Here is an 18,276-nt window from a genome sequence, read left to right as displayed (position 1 = left end):
AAAGACTCAACTCAATAAAGCGGAAACAAAGCCAACGCGGGAAAACATAGTAAATTATATCATCATCATCTTCCTGGACATTGAACCATGATACAACAACAACTCCTGTTCCCTTTATCAGTTTTGAAGAAGTACATATATGAGAAAGAAAGGGAAACAAAAGACAAAAGCCTTTTTCTTGTCTTAAATGAAAACCCTCACACAAAAGATCTTTGGGTTTTCAGCCTCTGTCGGTGCATCAATGTTACTACTCAAAGACAAATCTAGGCTGCTTTCACTAATTAATCAAGATCACACACTACTAATTAAGCACACGCATGTGAAGAATCTGAGACTGAGAAAGAACAACACCTTATTTATAATAGCCTACGAAAACAACTTTTTTTTGTTTCCGCTTACAATAGTAAAGATTTGTTCAGAAAGAAAGAAACCTTTTTTGTTGAATGAAGAAGTAAACATTATTATTATGTATTAATCAACCGGAACCTAATAACTTTTCATTTTGTACATTTTTTTTATTTCAGAACAATTTGGGAAGAAAGAATTAATCAAGAAAAAAAAAAAAAAAAAAAAAAAAAGGAAAATTAGCAAGAGAAAGAAGGAAGAAGGAGCGTCCAAGATCTTTAACCCTCAAACTCCAGATTCAAATATATTGACAGGAGACTTCAATTACACAATCCTCATCATCTCTGTAAAAAGCAAACATTTAAGAATCAGAGTCTTTCAAAACCAATGCTTTGAATAAATCCGTGATGAATGATGATGATTATACCTTGGTTTCTTCTGGAACCTTGTATGCATCAAGCGTCACTTCAGTCAGATACAACCCAGGAAACAAACTCTGCATACAACAAAAGAAGAATCCAAATTTTATCAGTCAACAAGACACTCAAATAAAAAATCAAGAAAAAAAAACAATCAAATCAGAGAAACTTACATCGAGTTTTTTCTGAACAGTTCTGGGCCGTTTCTTGGGCCGACGGGGTGGTCGGTGACCTAACATCCCAACGAAATCTTCTTCGATCTCTTTCTTCGATAGCTTCACAGCGAACTTAGGACGCATCTTCTTCATCGTCTCCGCTTCGACCACTCCGCCTCCTCCTCCTTTCAACAACGGCGTCACTACCACCTTCTCCTCAATCGCGATTCCCTTATAGGAAACCGGTTCTTTCCACGCCGCCGCTCTTCGTTTCCTAAGATTCCACGGCTTCACCGTCGGAGAGACATCCTTCTCTTGACCGGAACCGGCGATTTCTTCTTCTTCATCTTCCCTCTCCTCTTCGATTACGTCCTTGTTAAACATGGATTGTGTGATCTTATCCCTCACCGTCTTCAGATCCGACATAAGCTTCACCCTGAACTCCTCGATCCCTTCCTCGCTTCCTCCACCAGATTTAAACGCCGCGTTTCTGCTCCGGCGATGATCGAATCGAAACGGGGTCGAATCGGAGTATCTCGAAGGAGGAGATCGGCGTCTTAGTCGGTGGTGATCGCCGCCGTTTCCGTTTGAGTCGATCTTCATGCACTTGAGGTGTCTCTGGTTCCCCCATAAGTTCGGTAAAGGGAAATTGTGAAGAGTCTTCGATCTTTGCTCAGGTCTCGTCGTCGTCATCTCACCGGGAAACACCATCGATTTCACTCCTTCTTCCTCTTCTCTATTTCGATCCACCAACCCACAAACAGAGAACTTTTCACAAGAAAATCTTTTAACTTTTTTTCAGAGTCGCCGGAGAATTATCTCGGCTAGGTGTTTTTTTTTTTTATTATGATACCGCCAGAGAAGGAGGAGAGGGCTAACTAAAGCTTTTTTGTATATATAGGCAGAGTTAAAGGAGAGTTTTTTCGGAAATCAATACTGGATCGGAGGGTATTTTCGGTATTTTATAAGATCGTTCGCTAACATACGCATGTGCTTTGGGGGGATTTTACATTTTCCCGGGTTGTATTGTATGATTTCCATTTTTCAAGTTTAGACGGTGATTTATTAGTCGTTGGATTGTTTCTTAATTCTTATCTTTCATCTCAACCGTTTAATCTCATTAACCAAATTACAGTCGAAGTCTTTTGTTCCCCTTTTTTTTTTTTTTTTTTTTGGAGTTTTCTTCTTCTCAGTTTCTTCTAATTACACTTTTACTAGGTCAATTTTCAAAAATTAATATACTCCACCAATTACTTTATTTCGAAATATTAATTGTTTATAGGATTCTATATAATTTGGCTAACTTGATATTTATCTTAGGTCTTTAATAAATCTCACTAATTTTTATTTCTTTTTTAGTTAAGTAATAAGTTACACGAGATTTTTAATTTCCGAAATTCCGAGTTGGATTTGGCTTAGAAGAACCAATCAATTATGGAAATAATTTTTTTTTTTTTTTTAACTAGATAAACTGAATATAGTGTTTCAACTTTCAACATAGGCTCAATCTTCAAATTTTCTAACACACACAAAAAAAAAAAAGATCTAAAGTTTTACGTAACTACAAATTTACCTGGGACATGTTTTGCTCGGGAAAAGGATCTAAATCACTAGAATGTAATACTGATATACAGTTACCTGAATAAAAATGTCAACTAAAAAATATTTATGTATTAATGATTTTGAGAAGTTTCCACATTCATCCAAACGTCAGTTTAGAAGTCCTTAATTTAAGTAGAGAGAGAGCTAGTTAAAAGCCAACTTTCCATTTTCTGGAGTGTTTTTATTACTCTAATAATGAAAGTCGAAGTTCATAAAAAGGGTATATTGCCAAATATACTACTTTTAATACGATTTACTATCACTTTACTCATCAAGATTCAATCTGGTTGTTCTTCCGTTTAGATGTGTACAGAAGAAAATATCCAGCTCCTGCAGCTATCAGTGACATAATAAAACCTGGCTTATTAACCTTGAATGGAATATGGCTACAGACATAACCTGTTGTCCACCGTATCGCAAAACGCAGTCCGCAACTTGCTTTGAACTTCTGGATTGAGAATCCCTGGACCAACTCAACATAATTAGCAGTGAAAGGAGTGGTAGTAACTTAATTTGCTACGAACTTACTAAGGTTGTGTTTTTGAGACATGTTTTTGTGTGCATTTGGATTTTAAAAAAGAATGAGTTTTACCTCTGGTAACTTGTTTTCTACAGCCAGATTGTCGATATGCAGCCTTACGTTCCATGATGCAGCCCACCAGAGTCTGCGATCCACACTTGAGTACACATTGGCAACTATGTCATATAACGTCTGAGCTCCATCTTCAACAGCCTTTAGGATGGATTCTTCTCTGCTTCTGCGATTCCTGGAAAACAAGGTCACTCCTTTTACTATTGTGTTCCCTCTTTAAAACATCGACAGGTTTTTAAAAAAATGAGATTTTCCACAACAGCATATTCTTATACATACTTGAGATATCCACAAAGCATGTGTTTCGGCCACAAATTAACCCTTCCAAGCATGGGAATCACCACATCTGGAGACAGCTCCAGGAATTTATATGTCGATTGATAGTATTCCTGCAAATGAAAAAATGGAAATTAAGGAACATGATGTTACGGGACTTCCATGGCTAAACAAATTTCCCACAGACCAATAAAATGCATTACTATCTTACACAACTTCAAATATTAGAGGGGAAAATTTGGAAACAAAACATCCCAATCTATCGAATGTCAACAACAATCACACTAAGTTCGGCACTGAAGTATTCAAAATAGAAAAGCCTGAGCATAGTTAGTACTTACCATCATGTTACCACCTTCTCTGATGTCCAAGACAGCACTTCCTTGACTGAAAAAAACCCCAGTTGCGGATTTAACATAAGAGTCAATCTAGTTTCACTGACTTAAATTGGCCTATTAGCTACAGAAAATTTCTGAGGTTGTTTGTCTTACCCAACACAATAAAGAAATTTGTAGAAGTGATATTTTATTACATTGAGAGGATCTGTATTTATACAAGGGATAGGAGCTAGAGTATCACATTACAATGAATGCTAATATATACGACTATCTATAATTACAACCTTAACGTACTCAATCATATCGTAAATCATATCATCAATCATTGATATGATTGATATCAAGATATCCTCAATACACCCCCTCAAGATGGAGGTACTCTTGTAACTCCAATCTTGTTCGAGAAATCTGTGAAAGCAGCACGAGACAACGACTTTGTCATGGGATCCGCAAGCTGATCATGTGTCGAGATGTGAACAACACGGAGACTGCCTGACTGAACCTGGTTGCGTATAAAATGGTAATCCAACGCTAAATGCTTCATTCGAGAATGGAAAACGGGATTAGCACATAGATATGTTGCCCCAACATTGTCACAATATATCACCGGGGCCCGTGGGAGTTGAATACCAAGCTCAGCCAACAAGGATGTTATCCATATGAGCTCCGATGATGTGTTAGCAACCGAGCGATACTCTGCTTCAGTCGAGGATCTGGCCACACCACGTTGCTTCTTTGAAGACCACGATATAGGGTGTTGTCCAAGATACACAATATAGCCATTTGTAGAGGTGTAGTCATCCTTATCACCTGCCCAATCCGCATCCGAATAAGCATGGAGAGAATTGTTGTTACCTTTGCGCAGAAAGATGCCATGTGAAACCGTGCCGGCTAAGTAACGGAGTAAACGTTTCACCGCTTGCCAATGAGTAGTAGTAGGGGCATGCATATACTGAGAGAGTCGATTTACAGCGTAAGAGAGATCAGGTCGAGTAAATGACAAGTATTGCAGACTCCCCACAACACCCCGATATTCTGTCGGATCCGGTAACGGTGAGTCGGAGTTGAGTGTAAGCTTTGGGAAGGTGGCCATTGGCGTTGTCACTGGCTTGGAGTTGAGCATGTTGGTGCGTGTCAATAGATCAAGAATATATTTGCGTTGACTTAAATGAAGACCCGTTGGCACACGCTTCGCCTCAATACCAAGAAAGTAATGTAACTCGTCATGATCCTTGACTGAAAACCTTGTTGCCAATGCATCGAGTGTATCTCGTAACAATCGCATATCATTTCCCGTGACCAAGATATCATCCACATAGATAAGCATGTAAATAACCGATTGACCTTTCCTTAAGATAAAAAGTGACGTATCGGAGACAGAATTATGAAAACCAACACTGACCAAATAATTCTTCAATTCAATATACCAAGCCCGCGGTGCTTCTTTGAGACCATAGAGTGCTTTCCGGAGACGACAGACATGGTCTGGTTTATCTTTGTCTACAAAACCTGGTGGTTGGACCATATAAACCTCATCAGTTAATGTACCTTGTAGGAATGCGTTATTAACATCTAACTATCGAATCGACCAAGAACGATCCACCGCAACTCCAAGGACAGCACGAATGGTGGTGGATTTGATCACCGGGCTGAAAGTCTCCGCATAGTCAATGTTGGGACGTTGATTGTAACCCTTAGCAACGAGACGCGCCTTGTATCGATTTAAGGACCCATCGGCATTGTGTTTCTTCGTGAATATCCAACGACAGCCAATAATTGTTTTTGTTGGAGGTGGAGGAGGAACTAGATCCCAAGAGCGCTGACCGACCTGAGCATTAAACTCCGTTCCCATCGCGTTACGCCATCGCTTATCTTGGAGGGCTTGAATGACGGTGCGTGGCTCAGGATCATCACCGGTTGTTAATGTTGCAGCGTATAAATATTTGGGATTGGGTTTGGTAATTCCTGCTTTGGCACGTGTGGACATCGAGTGATTGTTGGCGGGGATGATGGGTGAAGGGAGTGATTGTAGTGGAGGTGGAGAAGCGGAAGGAGACGAAGAAGAGGTGGAAGAGATGGAGTCACGGGAGTCGGGTTCGTGTTGTGAAGGAGTCGAATGTGTGGTGTGAGTTTGGGCCGAGTGATTTGGAGTAGGGCTTTGTGTTGGTGGGTTTTCTGAATTGATGGGAGGAGAATTTGTGGATTGGGTTTGGGGAGACTGGGCCGAGGTTTGAGGCCCATTTTCTTGTGGAGAAGTGGGCTCAGAATTTGAGGAGGAAGAAGAAGAAGAAGTTTGAGTCGGAGATGATACCTGAGAGTTTGTCGAAGAGGATGGCGGCGTCGGTACCGGTGAGTCAGGCTCGTCAAGGGTCAGCGACGGAGGAACCAGAGGCAAGACTCGAAGAGTTGTATGAGTGGACGAGTGAACAACCGTGTCGGGCACGTGAGTGGCGGTGATGGAGACTCCCGACGGAGGAACAGAGAATGGGAATCGCTGCTCATCAAATTGTACATGTCGGGAGGTGTACACACAACCAGTGGGTTTATGCAAACATAGATATGCACTCTGAGAAGTGGAATAACCTAGAAAGACACACTCCATGGATCGATCTTCAAGCTTATGGTGAGTGTAGGGGCGCAACCATGGATAGCAAGAACAACCGAAGATTCGAAGCTTGTAATAGTTAGGAGCCTGGCCAAAAAGTTTTTGGTATGGTGATTGGAGATCAAGAACCGGTGTAGGCATTCTGTTGATCAAATAAATTGCAGCCGCAAAACCATATGGCCAGTAGGTCTTCAGAACAGAAGCGTGAGACATGAGAGCGAGACCAATTTCAACAATGTGACGATGTTTCCTCTCTGAGATCCCATTGTGTTCGGGAGTGTGCGGTGGAGATGTTAGATGAGGGATGCCATGAGTGGAGAAGAATTCACGCAAAGCAATAAACTCACCTCCATTATCAGAATAGAAGGTACCGATTTTTGCCTGGAAACGATTCTCTACCAGATTCTTGAAGGCAATGAATGTTGGTTTAACTTGTGATTTTTATTTGAGGGGATATAGCCAAGAGTATCGAGTATAGTGATCAACAAGGAGAAGATAGTATTTGTAATGATCAAGGGAGGGAATCGGAGAACTCCAAACATCAGAGTATATATGTTCAAGAGGGCGAGAAGAGGTGATTGTGGACTGAGAAAAAGGTATTTTATGACTTTTATTGATCAAACAATCAGAACAGGACATAAGCTTGTGAGATTGTTCAGAAACGGGAAGAGAAAAACTGGAAAATTTTTTGTTTAAAATAGTAGAGGAGGGGTGTCCCAAACGGAAGTGCCAAGAGGAATGAGTAGCCTTTGATGAAGACGCAGCAACCATAGCCACAACTTGAGATGGTGAGAGAGGTCACTCATACAACTCGTTTTTAGTTTTGTCGTGGAGTAACGGGACCCCCGTGCTGAGATCCTTCACCTGAAAGGAAGCAGGAAAGAATTCCACAGAAACACGATTAGCATTGCAAAGACGATACACCGAGATGAGATTCTTGTGTATGTTAGGAACATAGAGAACTCGTTGTAAATTTAAAGAGCGAGTAGTGGTAGGTAAGGAAGTGAAACCAGTTTGCGTAATCGGAAGAGTGGAACCATCAGCAATGATCACATCATCTCCACCATTGTACGGCTGGTGAAGTGAGAGGTTGTCGAGGTCCAAAGTGATATGGTGGGTGGCACCATGTCGTCATGAATCCGTAGAGTTGGGAGCATGTGCTCGGAAATCGAGAGCATGTGCTCCTGGGTCTAAAATCAGCTTTTCTGCTCCAATTCAACTCCTTTCTGCTCCGATTGCTCCTGCTGTTCCAATCCTTGCTTTTAGCTTCCTAGCCTCGTATTATAACCTGAAAAGGACTCAAACAACTACAAAACTATCAAATAAACGGGGTCAAAGCGAGTCAAAACCGTAACATATCACACCACTATCAACGACCCAAGGTGAGCGAACCACCATATTCGCACGAGGCTGCCAGGCAGACTGTTGCTGGAAAGCGTGAAGCTGATTACAGCGTTTTGCGCTGTGTCCGTGGACACCACAAATCTGACATCGTCCAAGGTAAGGTTTGGCCCCACGAGAGTCAGAGCGTGTCATGTTCGGCGATGATTGCCACGAGCCGGAAGTGTGAGCGGTACCATTCCTTGGCTTGGTATGATGACGAGAGGTCTTGGACGGAGAGCGGTGTTGGACAGCGTTGGCCGTGATGGGGACAGGAGCAGGGGCAGCAGATAGAAGCTTTGCTTCAAAGTTGAGGAGCCGTTCATGGACTTCAGGTATGGAAGGAGGAGTATCCCTTCCTTCAATTTGATCCACAACCTGACGATAGTTGGATGGAAGGCCTTCTAAGATCAGATCAATCTGATCTTCATGCTCAACGGGTTTACCAAGGATGGCAAGTTGGTCAAGATGTGTGACAACACCTTGAAGATACACATCAATAGTCTTGTCATCTTTCTTCCAGTGTTTGAGTTGCGTCTTAAGTTGACGGATGTGACCACGAATTGGTTTAGCATAAGTGGAGGACAGGTTTGTCCAAACTTCAGCAGACGTAGTGGCACGGGAGGAGTGGAAATGGCACCAATGAGAGAACTATAGATAAGTTGATCTTGGCGTTTCCAGATCGTGTACGCTGGATTCACCGTGAGATCATCACCGGTGGTGAGCGTGACAGGAGGAGCAACGACGGAGCCATCAAGATAACCGGCCAGGTCATAGCCGTCAAGCAAGGCGTGGACCTGAAGACTCCACATGAGGTAGTTGACGGCGGTGAGTTTGGTGACGCCGGTCATGTTGATGGAGAATGAGAGTTTGGATGTTGGTGACATTGACGGCTTCAGTAACTGTAGGAGGAGAGGTGTTGTTAGAGGAAGACATGGTGATGAACCTCGAAGAAGAAAAACAAAAAGGAGAGAAGAGTTTTTTTTTTCTCCGTAAAAGAAAAGCTTTAGAGACGGTAATGCTTTGATACCATAAAGAGATTTGTAGAAGTGATATTTTATTACATTGAGAGGATCTGTATTTATACAAGGGATAGGATCTAGAGTATCACATTACAATGAATGGTAATATATACGACTATCTATAATTACAACCTTAACGTACTCAATCATATCGTAAATCATATCATCAATCATTGATATGATTGAAATCAAGATATCCTCAATACACAATGATCACCAACAATCAGAGAATGAGTGGAGACATGAAGTAGTGCCATATGGCCATCTGTGTGTCCCTGGAATATTTGTCTTGGTTAGTAGTTTATAAGTATATACTTTCCATCCGAGGGTTACAGAGGATTTAAAATAGTTGGATAGTTACCGGAGAGAAAATGACGGTCAATCTCTGACCCTTGACATATATGTTTTCTCTTCCAGAAACTGGGGTATAGTTACCAGACCAACCATATGGAATAACACGGTATTTAATATAAGAAGTTGGATTCCCTGAACAGAAAACAATATTAAAGAGTGATACCAATGCGATGCCTAGTTTTGACATGTGCCACTAGAATAGCCAGGCCCGACCCTTCACCCATTCTTATGACACATGGGTGTTGGGCCTCCATATTTTTTGAGATTTTTAGTAACAAAAATAGACCTCAAAAAATATTTTTACTGCAAAAATAGGCCTCAATTTTATGAAAGTTATAGATTTGGCCTCAAGTTTTAAATTTATCTACTTTTTTATTGCAAAAATAGACCTCATTTTCCGAAATTTTAAGATTTAGTTTCAGTTTTATTTTTTTATCTATAAAATCTATTAAAAAGTAATTGTTTTGTATTGGGCCACAAATTTCACTGGGTCGGCCCTGAGAATAGCATCAGGATTGCTTTCTTATATAGCAGAAAGACCTGAAACATGGATGAAGAGGAGGATCATAAGCATAAAGAAATATGTGTTGGAATTATTTATGAGAAGAAAAACCAAAGAAGCTACCAAACAAGAACGAAAAACAACAGATCCCTACCTTCAATGTGCTCACGATGGTGATGAGTAACAAAGACTATTAGCTTTCTAGGCAAAGCATTAACGATTTTCTTGAGCTGGTCAAGAGAAAACAATGCAGTTGTGAATATTAAAGACCAGATCTTTTAAGACAATGAGAAATTTCCATGATCCATGCAAAGAAATCACATAGGTAGTGACAAACCTCAACGTGGAGTTTGTAGAGGCATCCAGGGATCTACTATCAATGCGTCACCATGAGCTACAAAATCGTTCCCTTGATGATCCTCTGAACCATTATCTGGAGCAAACACAACCAAATTCGTTGTCTTGAAAGGTTTCAAAGTCCTGCTACACATTGGCACAAGCATAACACCAGGTGGATATTCCTGAGATAGAAAAAAGAAGACATAAAAATTGGATTCTAAATAAAGATAAAGATGAAGAAAACAAGTATAGATAGTCCGGCAATAAGAGACCTGGATAGGCAGAGAAGATGGCAACTTATGCTTCATGGACTGACTAGAACCATCCCCAAGTCCGAGTAATACTAATGGTCCAACACGATCACTGCCCGGTTTCACGTCGATAAGACAGTCCAAGCATGCTTCCATGGACATCCACTTAGAGTTGTCTGCACTATAAGAAGATAAAACTAGTGAGTTTACTTCTTTCCATTTCCAGTTCTCAATGTTTCTTAAAACCAAGTGAAGCTATACTCCCTAAGATTGCATACTATTGAATAAAAGGGTAACCTTGAAAACTTGGATTTGTATGATCCAAGAGCTTCCCAGCGATGAAACAAGTACGGACGCAGGGGCCAGGTCCAAACTCAGGCTCCTCTACAAACCTGACGAAACTCCAATCTCCTACATCGCTGAAACCAATCCCTAAATTCTCCAACAGCTGCATATTAACTCGCAGAACAAAAATGTTTGTGAGAAAGAGGACAGTGCTTAAACTCGTAACTTACCAGAATCACAGTGGATTCGAAGTCGAAGTTCATCAAATCAACATCCTCCGAGCACGATTCGAGTATAGAGAGAGTAAATCCAGACCTGACTCCGTCTTCTAGAATCGGTAAGTTCGTTGACGGCAAGTCCCAGAGATCGGAATCGACGAAGCAATCATACGCTTCATCCCCAAATTTCTCCGGCCGTTTTTGTTTCTCGAGCAGGAACTCGGCGTCGTCTCTATACCCATTTCAAGTTTCAGATTACCCATTTCTGCTGAATCTGAATTCCAAAAGTGTCGAAGAAAGCTTCTTCTTAGCTTTACAAAATCCAGAGGGTCAGGCGAAGATCAAATGAATGATGACCCTTTAATACTTTACTCTTTACTAGACCGCTCAGCCGTCTGCTCCAGTTGGTTGGCACGGACGATGGCTGGTGGCCGTGATTATAGTGGTTGAGTTGGTCGCCGATTAGATTTTTTAGTGTACTTTTCATTGCTTTTTCAACGGAAACCAAATCGAATAAGCTTTACATTGCGGTTAAAATTGGTTTAACTCGGTTAAATTAGGTTAGACTCGGTTTAATTAGGTTTAACTCGGTTAAATTAGTGGGATCTTCAAATTAACGTAATGCATCTACATGTGAGAAGTTCTGAGTTAATTTTCTGATCAACATCAATAGTCAGATTATAATTTCGTCAGTTAGATATAAATCTTGAAGTTTTGTTTAATATTTACTGCTTTACTTCTTAAGATTTTTTTCTTCACTTTCTTCTAGGCTAATCACATTTACTTTTGAGTCAATCGACTCCTTTATTAATTACGGTAGTAAAGTGATGAATCTTGGGTGAGCGAGAGCGAACAGAGAGAGAGAGGCAAAAAAGTGTGCTTCCTTCCTTGGGTTGTGTGGTGTGTTGCCTGATATGTGACGTCATCTCAAACCAACCGTGACGACGCTTCCTCTTCCTCGATCGGAATCAAAATCTTTATCAGATTATTATTAAGTTCTCTCGCTCATTCAAGGTCCCCTCCTCTAAATAAGAAACCTCTCGACCCATTTCTTTTGTGTTTCTTTGGACTTCTTGGGACCGCCTAAATCGTACGCAACAAAAGTCTCTTCCTTTTTTATCACACCCGTCTACACGTTCTTCATACAAATTTCAATTTCTACGTGTTGGATTGGGTCAATGTCAAGAACGACGGGAACAACTCTATATAATCATCGATTCACGCGGCCGACGAGTTTATCATCATCATCTACTGCTGGATCTCGTTTTCAATTTTGTTGAGTTTCTGATTCCTTTTGTTTAAAAATTTCTCCTCAAATTGAGAGATTCTAGGGTTCTTAAAAGATGATTGAACATGGGAACTCAGCTTTTGATTACCGTAGTATTAGAGAGGTTGCTGCAAACGCCGGCGCTGGAGCCACCGCTGGTGAGTGAGAGTTCGATTTATGTGTTTTTCCTATTTCTTCGTTTTGATTCTTGTGGGGTGTATGAGACTGGTTTGATTTTTGGGAACTTTTTCAGGGGCAATCGCGGCGACTTTTGTTTGTCCATTAGATGTGATCAAAACAAGGTTACAGGTTCTTGGTCTCCCTGAAGCTCCAGCTTCTGGTCAAAGAGGTACTTTTGCTACTAACTCAGCTTAATTTGCTTAGGAGTATTGAGTAATGGATGTAGCTGTAGATCTAATGTGTATGCAACTAGTTTTGTTTCTGTTGAAGTTGTTGCATGTTTGATCTGAGAGCTATGCCTATTGAGTATTAACACGCTATACATATGTTTGAAATTTCAGGTGGTGTAATCATTACAAGCCTGAAGAATATAGTTAAGAATGAAGGAATTAGGGGAATGTATCGAGGGCTTTCACCTACCATCATAGCTCTCCTCCCAAATTGGGCTGTAAGCACCTTTTTACTCTTCCGAGCTTTGTTTTTTTTCAAGTGAATTTGTCTTGTTATGAAAGAGATTACTTGTCCAACGTTCCCCTGGAGATGCGTTATGTCTTGTAACCAATATTCATCTGGTTTTGGCGATCGTTAGGTCTTTCCTTTAATCGATATTCTGGTTTCACGCGTAGGTCTACTTCTCAGTTTATGGGAAACTAAAGGATGTGCTGCAGTCAAGTGGTTGGTTCTTATCACTTACAAATTACGAATCTTTTTGTGCTTTGTTTTTGCTTATGTTTATCCGGAAGAGTATCAGAGACGCTTGACCAAATAATTATACCAAGTCTTATTTATCATTCTGTCTTTCAACTCTTGTATTTTCCTGATAGATGGCAAGCTTAGTATTGGGTCGAATATGGTAGCTGCTGCTGGTGCTGGAGCTGCAACATCTATTGCAACTAATCCGCTATGGGTTGTCAAGACAAGATTAATGGTAACTTTTTTCCTCCTCCTTTGGTTTCAGCTTTAATAGACATATTTTTTCATATTATATACTTTACCTAATCCCTTCCCATTTCCTCTCAGACGCAAGGAATTAGGCCGGATGTGGTACCTTACAAAAGTGTAATGTCTGCATTTAGTAGGATTTGTCATGAAGAAGGACTGCGAGGGTTGTACAGGTTAGTATCTTAAATGAAACTGGAAATTCCATAAATTGGAGCACCTTTTTCTGGTGACATTTTGTGTGTATGTTAAACGGTAGTTATATCGCTTATTTTTCCTGTGTTGGAACAGTGGCATTTTACCTTCTTTGGCGGGAGTAAGCCATGTCGCAATCCAGTTTCCAGCTTATGAAAAGATCAAGCAATACATGGCAGACATGGGTAAGACATGATTCCTCCAGTAGTATATTGTTACATAATCATGTGCTGTCCTGAACTAGTTTCTGATCATAGCTAGTTTAAGTTCTCAGATAATACATCCGTGGAGAATCTGAGTCCTGGGAATGTTGCTATTGCCTCTTCAATCGCAAAAGTGATCGCCTCTGTTTTGACTTACCCACACGAGGTCTCTCTTGTTCCTCTCTCTTGTGCCCTCTTTACCTCACTATTAAGCTGACCAACTATAACATGAGTTTATGTTACATCCACAGGTGATAAGGGCCAAGCTTCAAGAACAAGGGCAAATGAGAAACGCTGAGACTAAGTATTCGGGAGTCGTTGATTGCATCACAAAGGTGTTTAGAAGCGAAGGGATTCCTGGGTTGTACCGTGGATGTGCCACAAACCTACTGAGGACAACTCCATCAGCAGTTATTACATTTACAACCTATGAGATGATGCTAAGATTTTTCCGACAAGTTGTGCCACCAGAGACTAATAAGTTGGAGGATTGCGAAAGAGAAGAACAAAGAAAGAGTTTAGTTAGTCGACGAGGAGAAGAAGAAGATAAAGATTTGGGTTTGAGAGAATCACAAACTCAATCGAATAAGATCAGCACTCCCCCTATCCCTCTTGGAAGCAAATAACGCTTTTTCAGACTCAAACCATGCTTCATAGGTTTTTTTTTTGTTTCAATGCCATGTTCCAATTAAGTAAATTTTCCCCTTGTGGTGATCTGAGTTGTAACCTTTTCTCGTCGTTTCTAACAACTGTGTAACCTATCAATAAATACTTTTTGGCCCTTTTGATGATCAGCGAGTATTTAAAGATGATATATTGAGGTATTCTCAGACTTGAGATTCCTCTCCGTCTCACACTCTCTATGTGCAAATTTGCAGGTTGTGGGGTTTATAGAAAGGGATTTGGGAATTTCAAAAGCAGATGCTTTGGATTGGAATTTTGTGGGCATTGCAGATGTTAGAGGCTACTGTAACTTTGAAGCGATATATTTCCTTGTTCTTTCTTAAAACTGGCGCTTCATTTACCACAAGGTAATGGAATCTTCTTGCCCGGGTTATATTAGCTTTTTAGCACTTTGAAGGAACAATGTGACTACTTAGGAAAGACATGTGTTTCTGGGTAGAGAGATTTTTGTTGAATGCCTTAGGAATCTTGACTTTTATTCCGATAATGTATGCAAATTAGTTTCTGGTATCAAATCTAGTGATGAACTAGATAGAAGAGGCCTGAAATCAGTAGACAGATACTACTGAGATCATAACAGAGCTGTGAATGTGAGTCAAGTTAACTCTTACAGTCAATTTTTTTTGTTCTTTTTATAAAAATACCTTTGAGTCAATATTACATACAGTAAACAAAATTAGACTTAGAAAATTGGTGATTGGTAGTTCAAGTTATGTTACTAAATGCATTTTCTCAGTACCTACAGCCCACAAGTGCCTCATCTTATTATCATTCGTTGACACAATTATGATGAAACCTATATACCTGGTGGATCCTAGAATTCGTAGGCGCTGGTATTCGGTGTGGTTGATTTACTGGTCCATTGGTCAGTTACAGAGATCGGTGAACGTGGGAATTTCACATTCTTTAATAGTGCATTCTCGCCCCAATCTGGTGGTGAAGGGTGCGTAGTTATTGTCTCCTCTTTGTTGTAATCGTAGTTTCGACATTTCTGCTCCTCATTCTGGATTCCCTTTAGCTCTTGCACAACTTGTTCCATTGTAGGTCTCATTGTATTGTCTTGCTGCAAGCACTGAAAAGCCAACTCTGCCACCATTGTAGTCATTTTTCTAACTCCTTCATTCGTCGCATATCCAAGATTCTGATCAATCAACTCGTGGGTTGCGTGGTTCTGTATCTTGTTTATAGCTAAGCTTGATAAATTGATCTCACTCTTGCACCTGCTTATATCAACAGCAGGCTTCGAAGATATAAGCTCGACAAGGACCACTCCAAAGCTATATACGTCACTCTTATCAGTTAAATGATAGCACCGATGATACTCAGGGTCCACATATCCCGGAGTACCCTGAGGAGCAGTTGATACATGTGTTACATCACTCGGGAACAACCTGGATAGTCCGAAATCCGCAACTTTGACTCCAAAGTTTCCGTCGAGCAGAATGTTTGTAGTCTTGACATCACGGTGTATGATATCTGAAGCGTGAAGGTAAGCCAATGCACTCGCTGTTTCTATGGCAATACTCATGCGCATTGACCATGTTAAATAGCCTTGGTGTGGCGGGTTTTCACCATAGAGATGATCTGCAACTGTGCCATTTGAAATATACTCGTAGACAAGGAGAAGTTCTCGGCTGCGGCGTGAAGTGCATCCATAGAGGGAGACTAGATTCTTGTGATGGAGACGTGTGAGGATTTCTATCTCGTTCATGAATTGCTCAAGTCTTCTGTAATTATGCTCATAGAGACGCTTCACTGCAACTTCTCGTCCATCACGCACTTTTCCTGAGAGATCAAAAAGGAATAGAAGATTAGCTTAATAGAGAGATTTGACACTTTTCTAGAACTGTTAGTGCACTGATCATCTTACCATAATACACAGTGCCAAAGCCTCCATCTCCTAGTAATCTATCTTTACTGAAGTTGTTTGTTGCTTCTTGAAGTTCTTTGTAGGAAAAGATTGGTATCTTAAAGAAGACATGGCTAAACTCGACGTCAGATTTCGAGTTGTCTCTAGAGAGCTCTGGACCAGCTTTCCTTCTTCTGCAATTCCTATGGATGATATAGAGTGCCACCAAGATGATTATCAAGATGAGAAATCCGCCGATTCCTATAAACAGTGAGAGAGAAAACTGATTCAAATTAAGTATTTATTTCATGGAGAAAGATGGAGCAAAACAGGACATCTCTTTTTACCTAATCCTAGCTTCATCTCCAAATTGAACCTTTTTGGTTCTGCAGCAAATAGACAAGAAATCGAATTATTGTCATATAGATAAGTGTTTTGCTAGCAGAGTTGCTGAATTAAAGAACATGTTTCACTGTGTTCATACCTTTGTTTACTCCATGGCAGTGAAACTTATTCTTCTTATTCATCTTACATTCTCCACCACGATTGTGGCAGCTATAGCAGCCTCGAGGCAAATCTATATAAAGAGAGAAGGTAGCATTTACATCATACTTGTTTCCTTTTATTGGAGTCACCCAGCTCTTTGGAGTCCTGATAGCTGAACACCCTGGAACATCATGACCATCTCGCAGATTAGAGTAGTACAAGCTGCTTCCTTCTCCTCTGCAATTATCATAAGTGAAGCCATTCTTCATACTAGTGTTGTTGCATCTGTACAAAGTGGGCAAGTTGAGCCATGGCGAGTCTGGAAGTGAGAATCTTGATAAGTCACTGCATTTTCCGGTTATCAAGCTCTCTTTAAGCGCCGTGTCGGTGATGGTTATCGTGTTGGCTTGAGAGACGCTTTTGACTTTATACCATTGCCCATCTTCTACAAGCTGTATCTCTGACATATTTGCACTGCAGTTCAGCTTGAAAAGACCGCATCGAGATGGCATGTCTGTCCTAAAGAATGGGAACTTGAAGTCGAGTTCTCCGCAGGTGAAAAGTTTGCAACGACTCTGGTTCGTGCTCTTAGCTTCAGCCACGAGAGGGAGGAGAAAGAAGAAGATCAAAACAGAGACAGATTCCATTGGTGTTCTGATCACAAGCTCCTGTGTCTTTTATTCGATATCCAGATCTACAAAAAAGTATCAAGACTTTGGTTTCATTTTTTTCAGGAGATGGATTAGAACTTAGAAGTCTCTCTAGCTATCCTTTTGTGGGGAACTCAAGTTCAAGTAAGTATGGTCCTTCTTCTTTGTGGTATTGCGACAAGCAAGTTGACTTTTCGGGGAAGGATTCAGACAGAACTCTGCTCTAGAGGAAGAATAGTCTTATGTATGGAGGTTTTGTTTTATTATTACAATTTACAAGAGAAAAGGATGAAAGATTTGTGTGGGCAGCTTTAATAAATTGTACAGACAATAGTCGTTGGTTCTTGCTGCTTTATTGGACAAATAAAAATGTAAAACAGTTGACCGGAGACTCTGGTTGATTGAGAAACTTTCAAAATGAATAGAGAAGAGATACGTTTACCTTTGGTCGAAGTTGCATGTTCAAGATTTGATTTGACCACACAACTCTTATCTTCTTCGTACCCCTGTGTTACTGAGTCTTCCATTCCATTATTAAAGCAAAGCGTTAGAACCACTGAGACAGACCTTTCATTTTGTTTTCATCTTCAAGGTCTTCTGATCTATCTTTTTCTAATTTTATTTTGTTATATACATTTTCCTGAGTTTTAAAATAATATCAATAATATTGTTAAATAGGCCACAGACAAGTACATAGGTCGTGGCCTCTTTCCGCTAATGGGAAACTCTTTTGAGTTAACATAAAAAAACATACATAATGAAGGACGTAATAAATTATTAGAGTAATGATAACTTGATTTATTATGTTGGAGATGGCGAGAGTAACAAGCAAAAATAAGTTTATTGTATACTATATATGATTCATTAGTTAGTGAGAGAGTAGACACGTTCTGTGTAAAATAAGGACGACACGAGGGCTATTTCCAATTCATGTTCAGACTCATTTTAATTGTTATTCTAAGTTAAATATATTACTGTAGTATGAAATCATTTTTGACATATATAGATCTTAAATAGAGTTTTGAATCCATAGATGAATCTAGTCGCTTATATGTTGGATTCAGTGACTTTTGTGACGGGAATTTGTGTTCAACCCAAAACTTAAAACTTAAAACTTAAAAGAAAATCGTCCGTAAGATG

The 18,276-nt window shown here is 40.2% G+C and overlaps 3 protein-coding genes and 1 pseudogene across 6 annotated transcripts; 1 reads left to right on the top strand and 3 right to left on the bottom strand.

Annotated features, from left to right (window-relative positions):
• Positions 1 to 335: 335 nt before the first annotated feature.
• LOC104776709 (uncharacterized) lies at positions 336 to 1,877 on the bottom strand. Of its 2 annotated transcripts, XM_010500816.3 has the most exons (3): positions 938 to 1,877; positions 773 to 841; positions 336 to 689 (listed from the first exon to the last, which is right to left on the bottom strand). In XM_010500816.3, exons 1-3 carry the CDS (start codon positions 1,628 to 1,630, stop codon positions 684 to 686), a joined length of 768 nt encoding a protein of 255 aa, XP_010499118.2. In that variant the 5' UTR covers positions 1,631 to 1,877; the 3' UTR covers positions 336 to 683. The 2 variants fall into 2 exon arrangements, with proteins under 2 accessions (XP_010499118.2, XP_087358905.1); XM_087502779.1 differs by lacking the exon at positions 336 to 689 and having other exon boundaries at positions 767 to 841.
• An 827-nt stretch (positions 1,878 to 2,704) lies between these two features.
• On the bottom strand, positions 2,705 to 10,634 carry LOC104776708 (uncharacterized; annotated as a pseudogene). The gene is made up of 13 exons (XR_015591434.1): positions 10,478 to 10,634; positions 10,202 to 10,356; positions 9,928 to 10,111; positions 9,745 to 9,820; positions 9,597 to 9,628; positions 9,251 to 9,291; positions 9,096 to 9,180; positions 8,941 to 9,009; positions 4,225 to 4,229; positions 3,731 to 3,776; positions 3,393 to 3,502; positions 3,114 to 3,288; positions 2,705 to 2,984 (listed from the first exon to the last, which is right to left on the bottom strand). The product of XR_015591434.1 is annotated as an uncharacterized LOC104776708 (transcript).
• On the top strand, positions 10,427 to 14,250 carry LOC104776706 (nicotinamide adenine dinucleotide transporter 2, mitochondrial). Its single transcript, XM_010500815.3, has 9 exons — positions 10,427 to 12,108; positions 12,204 to 12,299; positions 12,472 to 12,578; positions 12,757 to 12,805; positions 12,955 to 13,058; positions 13,151 to 13,245; positions 13,361 to 13,449; positions 13,539 to 13,633; positions 13,719 to 14,250. The coding sequence occupies exons 1-9, from the start codon at positions 12,027 to 12,029 to the stop codon at positions 14,091 to 14,093; spliced, it is 1,092 nt and encodes a 363-aa protein (XP_010499117.1). The 5' UTR covers positions 10,427 to 12,026; the 3' UTR covers positions 14,094 to 14,250.
• A 508-nt stretch (positions 14,251 to 14,758) lies between these two features.
• Positions 14,759 to 17,861, bottom strand: LOC104776705 (LEAF RUST 10 DISEASE-RESISTANCE LOCUS RECEPTOR-LIKE PROTEIN KINASE-like 1.1). Of its 2 annotated transcripts, XM_087502737.1 has the most exons (5): positions 17,579 to 17,861; positions 16,485 to 17,180; positions 16,348 to 16,386; positions 16,022 to 16,261; positions 14,759 to 15,936 (listed from the first exon to the last, which is right to left on the bottom strand). In XM_087502737.1, the coding sequence occupies exons 2-5, from the start codon at positions 17,131 to 17,133 to the stop codon at positions 14,966 to 14,968; spliced, it is 1,899 nt and encodes a 632-aa protein (XP_087358863.1). In that variant the 5' UTR covers positions 17,134 to 17,180; positions 17,579 to 17,861; the 3' UTR covers positions 14,759 to 14,965. The 2 variants fall into 2 exon arrangements, with proteins under 2 accessions (XP_087358863.1, XP_010499115.1); XM_010500813.3 differs by lacking the exon at positions 17,579 to 17,861 and having other exon boundaries at positions 16,485 to 17,515.
• Positions 17,862 to 18,276: the final 415 nt, after the last annotated feature.

The sequence above is a fragment of the Camelina sativa genome, chromosome 3 (assembly GCF_030686135.1).
Source record: "Camelina sativa cultivar CO46 ecotype springtype chromosome 3, ASM3068613v1".
Taxonomy (NCBI): Eukaryota; Viridiplantae; Streptophyta; class Magnoliopsida; order Brassicales; family Brassicaceae; genus Camelina; species Camelina sativa.
Note: the sequence above shows the minus strand (reverse complement) of the source record. Positions and strands in the feature narration are given on the sequence as shown.

What these genes read in the sequence shown, in the direction of transcription:
- LOC104776709 (XM_010500816.3), bottom strand. Translation starts at nt 1,630, where the DNA reads ATGGTGTTTCCCGGTGAGATGACGACGACGAGACCTGAGCAAAGATCG. An exon ending in CTGTTCAGAAAAAACTCGAT is followed by an intron (nt 842 to 937) that starts GTAAGTTTCTCT and finishes TGTTGTATGCAG; the next exon opens with AGTTTGTTTCCTGGGTTGTA.
- LOC104776706 (XM_010500815.3), top strand. Translation starts at nt 12,027, where the DNA reads ATGATTGAACATGGGAACTCAGCTTTTGATTACCGTAGTATTAGAGAG. An exon ending in TTGTCAAGACAAGATTAATG is followed by an intron (nt 13,059 to 13,150) that starts GTAACTTTTTTC and finishes ATTTCCTCTCAG; the next exon opens with ACGCAAGGAATTAGGCCGGA. An exon ending in GCAATACATGGCAGACATGG is followed by an intron (nt 13,450 to 13,538) that starts GTAAGACATGAT and finishes TTAAGTTCTCAG; the next exon opens with ATAATACATCCGTGGAGAAT.
- LOC104776705 (XM_087502737.1), bottom strand. Translation starts at nt 17,133, where the DNA reads ATGGAATCTGTCTCTGTTTTGATCTTCTTCTTTCTCCTCCCTCTCGTG. An exon ending in CTGCCATGGAGTAAACAAAG is followed by an intron (nt 16,387 to 16,484) that starts GTATGAACACAG and finishes TATTTGCTGCAG; the next exon opens with AACCAAAAAGGTTCAATTTG. An exon ending in CTTTGGCACTGTGTATTATG is followed by an intron (nt 15,937 to 16,021) that starts GTAAGATGATCA and finishes TTGATCTCTCAG; the next exon opens with GAAAAGTGCGTGATGGACGA.